General features: G+C 47.3%; 1 protein-coding gene across 1 annotated transcript in view; it reads left to right on the top strand.

Moving 5' to 3' along the window:
* Positions 1-5,432: 5,432 nt before the first annotated feature.
* The window catches only part of MPO (myeloperoxidase), a 54,478-nt gene continuing 45,989 nt past the window's right edge, over positions 5,433-13,921 (top strand). Inside the window, exons 1-2 of the mRNA XM_065418198.1 lie at positions 5,433-5,547; positions 8,613-8,690. Coding sequence (XP_065274270.1) covers positions 5,433-5,547; positions 8,613-8,690 — 193 coding nt within the window. The remainder of the gene's footprint in view (positions 5,548-8,612; positions 8,691-13,921) is intronic.

Below are 13,921 nucleotides of genomic sequence, written 5' to 3'. Positions count from 1 at the left end.
TCTGTGATGACTGTGCGGAAACCTTTCAGTTTGAAATGTCATTGTTCAGCTGGAATGAACTTTTTTTCATTGTTTTCATTTTGTCAAGAAAAAACTAAAAAAAACCCCATTTAGGTTCAAAATGCACTGAATTTTGGGGGGATTTTCTGTCCTGTCACTGAACTGAAACATCAATGATTTGTTCAGCTCTAGTTGTGCAAGGCACAGAATTATTAAACGCACGCAAGCGAAGACAAGAGTCTACAGCTCCTCGTACCATGCACATGTCACCATGCTAAAGGGGTCTTTGGGGTGGCGTCGTGGGTGGCAGTCACTCTTGCAATCATTGGACCTACACATTTACCTAACGGTGAGGTCAAGTGCAACAAGTGAGTGAAAGTTCATGAAATGTCACAATAACCTGTAACAACAAAGGCTGGTATAAAAAGGTGCAAAAGGGAGGCAGACTGACTGAATTAGTACAAACAAAAAGGCCTCCTGATATAATTCAAGGTCTGTGTTAAGATTATGCCTGGTAAACGAGAACATGGTGGGATTTGAAATCAGTGACCCAAAATTGGTGTGCTGGAAATTAGATCTAAATTGGTGACTAAAAGAATGGGCTGTTCCACCCATCACTCCCTTTTGGGGTTCTTAAAAAGAACAGCCTTTGGGGCGAAAAGTAGCAGTCTGCTAACAACCACTGCACTGAGCTTTACTGTCCCGGTTGCCACCCCACCATCTCCTGGGAGATGACAGCGCTGGGCTTTTGTGGTCTACATCCTGAGAGACGTCATGACCAGACTGGGCCAGAGAGAGGGATCCAACTGACATCATCACCTCCACTGGATCTGGCTAAATCCCAACTGCCACCTGGGATGTAAGAGAGACTTCGTTACCTTCCCTCCCCACCCACCCCATGTCCTTTTCCTTCCCTAACTTATTTCTTCTCTTTTGTACCCCTCTTTTTTCCTTCTGCCTACTAAGAGTCTGGCTTAGCCAGCCAGGACTGCAACAGCACTGCAACGGTGCTGTCAGACTCTGGCCATAAAGAGGCAGCTAAAAGCAATGTCCTAAACAGCCCGATGGTCATATGAGTTTGCCAGGTCTTGGCGTGGCTGAGTGGGGAGGGATAGCTCAGTGGTTTGAGCATTGGCCTGCTAAACCCAGGGTTGTGAGCTCAATCCTTGAGGGGACCACTTAGGGAACTGGGGTTTAAAAATAATAATAATAATAATAAAAAAAACCTGTCTGGGGATTTGTCTTGCTTTGAGCAGGGGGTTGGACTGGATGATTTCCTGAGCTCCTTCCAACCCTGAGATTCTAGGAGAAGACCTTACGCTGTGCCTCTATTTCTCCAGCAGTGAGGGTGCAAGTGAGTCAGTGCTAGAGACAGAAGCTGCATGTTCTCTTTGCTGTTCTTTTCTCGCCCCTCTTGTGCGTGTTCCTTGTTTTGTCTTCTAGGAAACGGGATCGGACTTTAACAACAGCAGCAGCAACACCAGCTCCATCTATTTCAACTGACTCTTCTCTATCCCCCAAAGCACAGTGACTGCCATTTTTAATACCATCTAAGAGTTTGTGTGGAGGGGTCCCTTCTAAAAACTCCCGCCAGATAAAGCAAAAGGGAACAAGGGATGTTGTGAAAATGAAAATCTTGCTTAATATTTTACATTTCAGATGCTTTAACTGTTTTTTCTTCTTTTCTGTCTCTTTAATTAAATGTGTGTTTGCAATGGGATGGAGCAGGCCGAGTTCTCTGTATAGCAAACCCCAAAACCATGTTTAATGTTGGTCAGTGAACACTTTTGACATTTTTGGCCCATATATTCCATCTAAATTAATACAACACCACTCCCATTTGTTGTATCCATGCCCCGTCCAAACACTCCACACTGCCAGATGCTGGGAATGGATGACAGGAGATGGATCACTCGATAATTGCCCTTTTCTGATCCTTCCCTCTGAAATGTCTGGCACCAGCCGCTGTCTGAAGACAGGAGACTGGGGTAGATGGACCTGGTCTGACCCAGTGTGACACTGGCAGGCCAAATGCCAGCCCTTGCCCAGGTTGCTAAGAACTGACAACCTCGCAGCTGGAGACCAGACCAAGTCACCTGGATGTCAGTTTTGCTCAAAATAGATATTAATCGTATAAGAATGTATTTAGTGTTTAGACTTATGAAATGCTTGCCTGTGTTGCTGCCTGCATTAATCTCACTTGTAATGTCTATATCCCATGTTATTAGGTAATATTGAAGTGTTTGCTTTGTAACTGTAAACCCCCACAGTCGGGAGAGAAACATGACCAAGCGTGAAATACTAGATTGCCACAGGAGGTGTTATAACCTGTCCAGCCAAAGACACCGAACTAACCATGGTGGAACATCAGAGGACATTGCTCCCCCTCCACCCATGAAGGAGACGTGCACATGAACTCATCCCATCATCTTGAACGCTGGGGGAAAGGATAAAAATCCCTGACAAGAGAAACTGCATCTTTTTGGCTGTTTGAACTCTGAAGGGCCAGAGACTCTAAACTGAAGCCAGAGATCCCCAGCCTCCTGAAAGACACTTTGAATAGACAAATCACTACAACTGTGTCACTCTTAGGATTTAGACGTATCTCATTGGTGTGTATACATTTGCTTGCTTGAACCAGTAAATAACTCTCATATATTCCTTTTTCCTAGTTAATAAACCTTTATTACAAGATTGGCTCCAGGCATTGTCTTTGGTGTAGGATCTAGAGTAACCTGGGGTAGATGATTGGTCTCATGCAACTGGAAGCAACCTGAATATGGTGTAATTTTTGGTGTAAGTGACCATTTTTCACTACATCTGGTTTGTCTGGTTGGCAAGATAGACTGGAGAGTCTAAAGGGACAGTCTGTGACTCCATCATCAGACTGTTCTAGTGAGCCAGGAGTTCACATTTGTTACTGGTTTGGTGAAATCTAATTATAGAACATACCACCGGCTTGGGGTGTCTGCCCTGCCCCAAGTTAGGCACTCACAGTTGTGAGCCACGCCAGACATTGTGACACCCAGTGTGGCTGTTCTTATGTTCGGGTTGCTGACCTGAGGCCCCCCCAGGCAGTGAATGGGCTGGGCTAATAGGTCACTGAAGGTATGTCTAAACAACAAAGAGAAACCCATGGCTGGCCCATGCCAGTCGACTCGGACTCGGGGCTTATTCCTTGCTGTGTAAAACACACAAACTCACTGCCTGCTGGACCATGTCTAGCAGCCTCAGCTGAGAGGCCAAACGACCTGTGGGACCCCCTAGAGGAATTAAGGGGAAGCAGGGTGACATGTCAGTGTGTGGGGGAAACATGCTCTGCTGCTGCCCTGTAAGTAACAAGTAGCCTTGATTCACCAGCACTAAATCCCCATGTCGTTTTAAGCTGAAGTTTATTGTTTTATGCAAATTATTTGGAAATATACAAATTAGATTGAAAAAATTGCATCAAATGTCCGGCATGGTCCTGCACAAAACTTGGTGGCTCTGTGTCTGTCTGGAGCTGGTGCAGACTGTCAGCTCCTTGAGGCAGGGAGAATGTCTAAAGAGTCCATTGCACACGCTGGGTGCTGGAGAAGCAATAGGAGAAATCTGTCCTAGCTGAGAGTTAGCTGTCTATGGATCAGCACACACTGGCCAGTGGGTTACAGATGGTTGTTGTGCAGTGTTTGTTAGTAAAGAGCAGGTACAGGACCCTTGCCATGCTGGACATGGTCTGTATTTTAGTGCCATATTCAAAGTATTGCTCATCTAAATGGTCTGGCACCCAAACCATGATGGTGAAGAGGTGCAGGCCAGTCCAGTGGTGTTCTCCTCCTCCTCCTAGCCTGGGGATATCTCAGCATGGGTAACCGCCTTCACTAAGGGACACACGCAGACCCCAAATAGAAACCCCATTCCGTTTTTTTCCAGCTGCATTGCTGTCTGTATTGTTGGGGTGTCTAGAAAGTTTAAAGCCTGACGTTCCCATGAACATCCCTTCAGCTCATGAGACCAGGGAACCCCCCAGGGGCTAGGCAAGAAGTCACTGCTCTGGGAGAGTTGCCACGTTTCCTGGTGTCACCTCAGCCTGGATCAGTCCTGATTCCATTTTGGTGGAAATGGCAGCAGTGAGGGCTCTGGGGCTCAAGGTGATGTTTGGCAGACAGGTGCCCCAAAACCCAAAGGGAATCTCAGATGCCTGCTCCTGCAGAGTGTTGTTCTGTGGGCAGCTCCTGGGAGAAGTCCACATGGGCATGAACAGGAGCTTTCAAGAGATGAAATCTGCCCCAGAAGATCCAGTTCTCATGAGAGCAGGCACTGGTTTTTAGTGGGGTTTAATAAGTTCTTCAACTGTCACATTCACGCTTACAGTGGTGGCACAAGGGGGAATCCACCTGGCTACTCCAGCAGCATTCGATTGGCTTTTGAATCTCAAGATTCAGTTACAATTCCAGCCCATTGCTTTTCAAATGCCATATGAAAGAATTCAGAGTAGCAGCCGTGTTAGTCTGTATCCGCAAAAAGAACAGGAGTACTTGTGGCACCTTAGAGACTCATCGATTTATTTGAGCCCACGAAAGCTTATGCTCAAATAAATTTGTTAGTCTCTAAGGTGCCACAAGGACTCTGTTCTTCATATGAAAGAAGTAGTTCTTCATTGCGTAACACATATATCAGCATAGGCCAGTGGCATCTTCTAAAGACTGATCATCATACAGAGGGCAAGGATATGAGACTGCAAAGTAAATGCATAGATAGGTTGAGCCATCTGCCGGCTCAGCTGGTTTGCGTAAGAACGGCCATGGTTGTGCAAGTCAGCTGCGGTAACACATACAGGGACATTCAGGCTCTATCTTGCCATGAGCTGATTTGACTGTGGATTTTGCTAAAGCACCTGGTCTAACGCCTCCTGTGAGAAGATGAAGACTGGTTTCGGCTAGTGCAGGAATAATACGTTCTATTAGTAGGAAGACAAGAACCAAGAGCGTGGAGCGGAGGAAGGACTGGGCTAGGTCCAGCATAGGAGGAAAGGCACTTAGAGCTAATGGCACAGACTCCCCAGGGACGGGGGGGTGGGGGGACGACACACAGCTTCAGCATAAAGAGTCAGGAACAGCAGTGAGGGATTAACAGAACTAATGGGGAAGCAAATGCCAGACAGCCCCTGGGGTCGTCCCAGCCGCTCAACTCTGCCATTAAAACCACCCTAAGAGTCAGTCCAGGCTCACCCTGAGAAAACCGACAGAATCACTGCTTTAGCGCTAGGCCCCCTGCAGCCGGGCATAGGGCTGAGGGGTGGAGCTGCACCTTCAGACTCACTGGCATGCTCTGGTTGCACACACCAGCCAGGGCGCACCAGTGACACGGCCCCTTAGCCTTGGTGCTTTCAGCATGAGGAGTTGGGAGGTGGCAAGAAGTGGGCAGAGCTTTTTCTTGGCCCTGCCCAATTCATGCCAGCGGGGCGTTTCCCAGCCTGGCCAGTCCCGCCCAGCAGGAGCTGCCCCTGCCTGGAGATAAAAGTGCAGATGTCCCGGCTGCCATGGGAAGAGGAACAGAAGATGGCAGGTGAGACGCTGCAGGTTTAATGCTTGTATGTGCTTGAGCAGAACTGCTGCTAAAATAGCGCGGTTGTGGTGTGCAGGGAGCTGCTTGTGGAAAGCTCGGGTAAGTCCCTGCTACTTGTTCTTCGCACTGTCTATGTGGCAGCCTCTGCTGCACGTGCCCTGTGCTAGTGCTGGGTTCTGTCTCTGCGGTGTGGTAGTAACACCTGCCTGCCTGGGCCGCAGTGTGGTCAGCTGAGCCAGGCACTGTACCAGAGAGCTGCTGTTTCATTGCTGGGCTCGGGGCAAAGGGAAGCAGCCAGAGATCTGAGTTGCTTGGTTGTGTTTTCCTTTCATCCATTGTTGTGCTTGTGAGGCTGCCAAGCCCTGTCCCCCCAACCCAGGGCCTGTCCGCTGGGTGTGCTGGAATAGTCTCACCAGTCTGGAGCAGCCACTGCGGGAGAATTAAACGCCGTGGCGAGGGCTGGGCGGGAAAGGAGCATGTTCAACATTTTGACATTTTTTCCTGGCCTGGATCTGGGACAAAAATCAAAAGCTTGAACATTTTCAAAAACCAAAAATTAGAAAAAAAAATTGGGTTTTTGTCAGAGACATTTTATTTTTATAATTTGGAAACATTTTGTCTTGATTTGGACTCTTTCCTTTTTTAAAAAAAAACCTTTTTTGAGTGTAAGGTTACTAAAATTTTAAAATGAAAAGTCATTTTAACTAAAAAAAACAAACTTTCCATTCTGACACTTTCAAGACTTTTTTTTTTTTTTTTTTTTTAGCCAGGTGTTTTGTCAAACTTGAAGCTGTTTTGCAAACAGTTTGTTTAATCAAAAACTTCCCCCCTGCTCCAGTTATCACCAGTGCTGCCAATCCAGAACATTCAGGATTCATGCGTCAGGCTTCAGAAATCATGAGATTGGCTTAAAATAATAATACGCCTTTGGCTTCTGTTTCCGGAGCTTTATTCTGCACTCCTGTCATGTTTTCAAGCTTTTCTCTACAACAATTAGTGTAGAAATTTACACTTTTTCTACCTCATAGGACAGCTGAGATTCTCAGATAATCACATGACTCAGGAGCTGGGGGCTAGGAAAAGCAACAGATATCATGAAAGTTGGCAGCCCCGTGCCACACACAGCTTTCAACCATAGCTGGTACATTGCTTGTGTTTGGAGCCATCACTGACCTGACTTGGCCTCCACAGAGAGCCCTGGACACTGGCTCTGCAGGCCTACAGGAAATGCAAAGCCAGGGCATAGCTTGGTGCCGGGGGTTGGGGGGCAGCATGGCCCTACACCTCTCTTGGCTCAGCCCCAGGCCCAGGGGCCTGCTGGGGGGGGGTGATCTGAGGGAAGGTGGAGGTGTGGCCAGAGCACATTGCTCCAGATAGTCTCCGCTGCTGGATGGCTCCATAGGGAGCAGTTGCAGCACAGCATAAATTTGAGCAACCACTGGGGATCTCTCTGGTCCCCGGCCACCTCCACAATCTGGGAGGCACAAAGGGGTGCTCAGTGACTTTGATTCCCAGAACCAGGGTAGTCTGGCACTAGCTAGTAGCCAGCAGCCCCTCTGAGGTGGGGTGAACACCACTGCATGTTCCTGACTGGAACTGGCTCCTGTAATTTTGACCAGTCCCCGGTGAGTGGTACCAGAACAGCAGCTCCCGGGACTCCTGTGGGTTCTGTGAATTCCAGCGTCTGTGTTACACTGCTCTAGCAAAATTTGTGAATTAGTCCCACTGTTAAAATCCTGCTGTCCCCAGCTCAGCAGCTGTGCACACCCTAAAGTGCTTAATGCAATTAATAGCGCTGGCTGGGAATTATGCAGACAGAAAATTATGCTAACAGAAAATACAGATTCTACAAAAATTGAAATTTTCCTTGGGAAATTTTCAATTTTGCCAAAAATTTCCAATTTTCCATTGGGAAAATCAGATTGCAATATTTCATTCTGGGTCAGTTTAACCCAAATCAGAACATGTCACTTTATTGACTTGACCTGAAACATTTTGTTTCAAATCCGTTAAAAACCCCAGTAAATTGCATTTTGCTAGTGCATTGCCTTATGGGAGTTGTAGTTTGGGCCCCCATTGCATTCTCCGAGTTGGGCTCCCTGGGGGACGACATCACTCACAAACGTTGGTCAGGTGGGTCCACATGGAACAATGGAGGAGAATCAGCTGAGCATGAGCTCCCAGTGCAACATGGTCAAAAGGGCTAATGTAGTGTGGGTCCCCAAACTTTTGATGATGGTGTCCCCCCTTCCCCTGTCCGTGCCCCCCCCCAGCCAGGCCCAGGAGTGGGGCCGTGTCTCGGGGGGAGGCGGGGCACAGACGGGTGAGGGGGCGGAGGCTGGGGCTGCTGCCTAGAGTTGCCAACTTTCTACTCGCAAAAAATGAACACCCTTGCCCTGCCCCCTGCCCCTCCCCTCCTCCAAGGTCCTGCCCCTTGACTGAGGCACCGCCCCTGCTCACTCCATCCCCCCTCCCTCTGTTGCTCCCTCTTCCCACCCTCACTCACTCGCTCATTTTCACCAGGCTCGGGCAGGGGGTTGGGGTGCGGGGGGTGAGGGCTCTGGTTTGGGGCTTGGGATGAAGGATTTAGGGTGCAGCAGGGTGCTCCGGGCTGGGACGGAGCAGTTGGGAGGGCAGGAGGGGGGATCAGGGCTGGGGCAGGGGGTTGGGGTGTGGGGGGAGGCTCAGGGGTGCAGGCTCCAGGCGGTGCTTACCTCAAGCAGCTCCTGGAAGCAACGGCATGTTCCCTCTCTGGCTCCTATGCGGAGGCATGGCCAGGTAGTTCTGCACGCTGCTCTGTCTGCAGGCACTGCCCCCGCATCTCCCATTGGTCACGGTTCCTGGCCAATGAGAGCTGCTGAGCCCTGGGCTGGGACCCCTCACTTCTTGGGAGCTGAGTCCATCTGTATCCAAAGGGAGGAGATTTTGGCCTGGAGTTGAACCTTACCGAGGAGAGGGGCAGTCAGAGCTGTGGGAGTTGAGCTCTTCTGATGGGTGGGTGAAATCTGTGACTCCTTTACACCCTTCATGGTTCCTAATCCAGGTGTATTTGTGTATCTTTCCAGGGATGAAGCCAGTGATCACCCTCTTCGGATTCCTGGTAACGCTGAGCCTGTGCCAGGGATCTCGACCTTCCTTGAACGGTATTGCCCCCTTCTCCTGCCGCGCCCCCCCCCCCGCTTTCTTTAATCCGTTTGAAAAAGATTTTTTTTTTAAAAAGTGGTTTATATTTTGAGAAGGAAAAAGTGCAAAATTACAACGGAATCAGGAATTAAACGTGTCATCTGCACAGAAATCTTCCCTAGCGATCAGCTGAAGCACAAAAGAAATAAACAGCTTGCTCAGGAAAACAAACCAGAGCGCCTGTCTAGTAGCTGATCATTTGCCTTTTCAGAATCTCTCAGCCCCAAGTGCCCTTCCCCTCTCCTGCCCTGGGCACTCTACAGGCTGGCGAGTTTCTGACAGCTAGCGTCCTGTTGCTGTTCAGCCCTGGTGAAAGGAGAGGGTGCTGGTTTGATTTAGATTCGTTCAGTACTCAGAGAGCGAATGCTATAATGTCAGGGAGGATATGCTGCATACTGAACAGAGACTGAAGCTCCCTGCTTTAAGTGCAAAACGCAACCTTAGCTACAGAACGGGAATGGGGGTGAGGACGCCAGCATTACTTTAGCACTCATTTTTTTGCATTTCATTATGGAGGCAGCAGTTGTGGCTGCGCAGTTCAGAGTCATCTGAGTTTTGCTCTTAAAGCAGGGATTTGGACACTTCGTTTAAGCGCAGAACTCAACTCAATCTTAGCCGCAGAGCCACAAGGCTTCAGACAGAGTCTCTTTATCCCTAATTGCTCCCTTGTGACAGGAATGATATTTGCAGGGGCCCTGTCTCAGCTTTTCCTCCTCAGGGTGCTCAAGAACTTCACTAGCAGCTTTCTTGTGGGCAATAATACCTCTGCTTGGGCTGGTTTATTAATATCAATAATTCAACCAGCCCATCAACACCGCATCCAAGACCTTCCACCAGTCCCAGGCCTCTTCTTAAGTCCTAGTCTGCTTTTTATCCAGGAGCCCCCTAGCCCCTTCTAGCTGGAGTCCTTCCCTGCTCTGTCCAGCAGGAATTCCCTGCTCTTCCTACCCTGAGTCCTTTCTCCCCCAGGAGATGGTTCAGCGCTCTCTCAGATTGGACAAGGCAACCCCCTTGCTGCTCCCCTGGCCCTCAGCCTTCTTCAGCTCTTTGGCTTTCTTGGCTTGGGGAGGGCAGCAGGCAAGTCTCCCCTGGCCTCTGTCCTTCTCCAACCCCCACGGTTTTGCTATTCTCTCTAACCCAAATTTCACTCGCCCCAGATGCCCCCCCACATTCCTAATCAGGTCCAGCTGGGGACACAAGATAGCTGGGCCCACTGTCCTTAGAGGGACAAATGCAGCCTGTTCTTCCAAATGTATAGCACTTACTCTTTGAATTTGGAATGAATTTTCTGAGACTTTACATATAAATCTACTAATTAGTTTATAAATTAAAATTAATTTTAAATGGGTTCTTTAAGAAATTTAGCACCCCGTATCAGTTTATTGCGCTGAATGCAGCATGTATGATTACCTGCCCTGTGGGCGGGTGGCGTATGTGTGCATTCGTTGCAAGGAGCTCCTGGCCCTCAGAGACCACGTACAGGCTTTGGAGGCCAGGGTAGCGGAACTGGAGGAGCTAAGGGAGGCAGAGAGGTATGTTGATGAGGCTTTCCGGGACACTGTAGAATTGTCCCACCTCCGGTCAGACAGCCCCTGCGCTGTTGAGGAGGATGAAAGGCCCAGGGAAGCAGAGCAGTCAACGGGAGCAGAGGGAAACCTTCCCATAGTTGGGACCCTCCTTCCAGACGGTGCTGGGGTTACCTCTCGCACTGAGGTTGCCTCTCCGGGGGAGGGAACTCCAGTTGCTAGGAAAAGGCAGGTGTTAGTAATGGGAGATTCGATCATTAGAAACATAGATAGCTGGGTCTGTGATGACCGGGAGACCCATATGGTGACTTGCCTGCCTGGTGCGAAGGTTACGGATCTCTCGAGGCATCTAGATAAACTTATGTGTAGTGCTGGGGAGGAGCCGGTGGTCGTGGTACATGTAGGTACCAATGACATAGGGAAGGGTAGGAGAGATGTCCTGGAGGCCAAATTTAGGCTGCTGGGGAGAGACTGAAATCCAGGACCTCTATGGTGGCATTCTCAGAAATGCTCCCAGTTCCACGCGCAGGGCCAGGTAGGCAGGCAGAGCTTCAGAGTCTCAATGCGTGGATGAGACGATGGTGTAGAGAGGACGGGTTTACATTCATTAGGAACTGGGGAAACTTTTGGGATGGGGGGAGCCTATACAGGAGAGATGGGCTCCACCTAAACCAAAGTGGAACCAGACTGCTGGCACTAAACATTAAAAAGGTTGCAGAGCAGTTTTTAAATTAAGAGATGGGGGAAAGCCAATTGCCGCAGAGGAGCACGTGGATCGGACAGAGACTTCTCTTAGAGGAGAGTCTATTGATAGAGATTCTCCAGGTTTTAGTCAGGAGGAAAGGATGGAAGAGGATAAAGTAGGGGCTAGATCAGACAAGAAACATTCACATAAAAATTCACATTCACATCAGAAAAGGGCAGACAAATAAACAGTGACAAGTTTTTAAAGTGCTTGTACACAAATGCTAGAAGTCTAAATAATAAGATGGGTGAACTAGAGTGCCTCGTGTTACGATGAAATGCTAAGGGAGATTAGCGAGGCTATCAAAATAAAGAACTCGATAATAGTGGGGGATTTCAATTATCCCCATATTGTCTGGGAACATGTCACCTCAGGACAAAATGCAGAGACAAAATTTCTTGATACTTTAAATGACTGCTTCTTGGAGCAGCTGGTACGGGAACCCACAAGGGGAAAGGCAATTTCGATTTAGTCCTGAGTGGAGCGCAGGATCTAGTGACCGCTTGGAAATAGTGACCATAATATAATAACATTTAACATTCCTGTGGTGGGAAGAACATCTCAACAGCCCAACACTGTGGCATTTAATTTCAGAAAGGGGAACTATGCAAAAATGAGGAGATTAGTTAAACAGAAATTAAAAGGTACAGTGACTAGAGTGAAATCCTTGCAAGCTGCATGGACACTTTTCAAAGACACCATAATAGAGGCCCAACTTCAATGTATCCCCCAAATTAAGAAACACAGTAAAAGAACTAAAAAAGAGCCACCGTGGCTTAACAACCATGTAAAAAAAGCAGTGAGAGATAAAAAGGCATCTTTTAAAAAGTGGAAGTCAAATCCTAGTGAGGTAAATAGAAAGGAGCATAAACACTGCCAAATTAAGTGCAAGAATGTAATAAGAAAAGCCAAAGAGGAGTTTGAAGAACGGCTAGCCAAAAACTCCAAAGGTAATAACAAAATGTTTTTTAAGTACATCAGAAGCAGGAAGCCTGCTAAACAACCACTGGGGCCCCTGGACGATCGAGATACAAAAGGAGCGCTTAAAGACGATAAAGTCATTGCGGAGAAACTAAATGAATTCTTTGCTTCAGTCTTCACGGCTGAGGATGTTAGGGAGATTCCCAAACCTGAGCCGGCTTTTGTAGGTGACAAATCTGAGGAATTGTCACAGATTGAAGTGTCACTAGAGGAGGTTTTGGAATTAATTGATAAACTTAACAGTAACAAGTCACCGGGACCAGATAGCATTCACCCAAGAGTTCTGAAAGAACTCAAATGTGAAGTTGCGGAACTATTAACTATAGTTTGTAACCTGTCCTTTAAATCAGCTTCTGTACCCAGTGACTGGAAGATAGCTAATGTAACACCAATATTTAAAAAGGGCTCTAGAGGTGATCCCGGCAATTACAGACTGGTAAGGCTAATGTCAGTACCGGGCAAATTAGTTGAAACAATTGTAAAGAATAAAATTGTCAGACACATAGAAGAACATAAATTGTTGGGCAAAAGTCAACATGGTTTCTGTAAAGGGAAATCATGTCTTACTAATCTATTAGAGTTCTTTGAAGGGGTCAACAAACATGTGGACAAGGGGGATCCAGGTCCCTCACCAAAGGCTCTTACATAAATTAAGTTGTCATGGGATAAGAGGGAAGATCCCGTCATGGATTGAGAACTGGTTAAAAGACAGGGAACAAAGGGTAGGAATAAATGGTAAATTTTCAGAATAGAGAGGAGTAACTAGTGGTGTTCCCCAAGGGTCAGTCCTAGGACAAATCCTATTCAACTTATTCATAAATGATCTGGAGAAAGGGGTAAAAAGTGAGGTGGCAAAGTTTGCAGATGATACTAAACTGCTCAAGATAGTTAAGACCAAAGCAGACTGTGAAGAACTTCAAAAAGATCTCACAAAACTAAGTGATTGGGCAACAAAATGGCAAATGAAATTTAATGTGGATAAATGTAAAGTAATGCACATTGGGAAAAATAATCCCAACTATACATACAATATGATGGGGGCTAATTTAGCTACAACAAATGAGGAAAAAGATCTTGGAGTCATCGTGGATAGTTCTCTGAAGACGTCCACGCAGTGTGCAGTGGCAGTCAAAAAAGCAAACAGGATGTTAGGAATCATTAAAAAGGGTATAGAGAATAAGATGGAGAATATCTTATTGCCCTTATATAAATCCATGGTACGCCCACATCTTGAATACTGCGTACAGATGTGGTCTCCTCATCTCAAAAAATATATACTGGCATTAGAAAAGGTTCAGAGAAGGGCAACTAAAATGATTAGGGGTTTGGAACGGGTCCCATATGAGGAGAGATTAAAGAGGCTAGGACTTTTCAACGTGGAAAAGAGGAGACTAAGGGGGATATGATAGAGGTATATAAAATCGTGAGTGATGTGGAGAAAGTGAATAAGGAAAAGTTATAAGAACTAGGGGCCACCAAATGAAATTAATGGGCAGCAGGTTTAAAACACATAAAAAGACGTTCTTCTTCACACAGCGCAAAGTCAACTTGTGAAACTCCTTGCCTGAGGAGGTTGTGAAGGCTAGGACTATAACAGGGTTTAAAAGAGAACTGGATAAATTCATGGAGGTTAAGTCCATTAATGGCTATTAGCCAGGATGGGTAAGGAATGGTGTCCCTAGCCTCTGTCTGTCACAGGGTGGAGATGGACGGCAGGAGAGAGATCACTTGATCATTACTTGTTAGGTTCACTCCCTCTGGGCACCTGGCATTGGTCACTGTCGGCAGACAGGATACTGGGCTGGATGGACCTTTGGTCTGACCCAGTATGGCCATTCTTATGTTCTTATTCTTAGACCTTTTTTCTTAAATGATCTCAGCTCAGACATAGCCAATAATTGGCAGAGAGGAGAATTTTGAATAGATCTAGCTAAATAGC

This window comes from Emys orbicularis, chromosome 17 (assembly GCF_028017835.1).
Source record: "Emys orbicularis isolate rEmyOrb1 chromosome 17, rEmyOrb1.hap1, whole genome shotgun sequence".
Lineage (NCBI taxonomy): Eukaryota > Metazoa > Chordata > Testudines > Emydidae > Emys > Emys orbicularis.
This window is presented reverse-complemented; position numbering and strand designations above follow the sequence as displayed.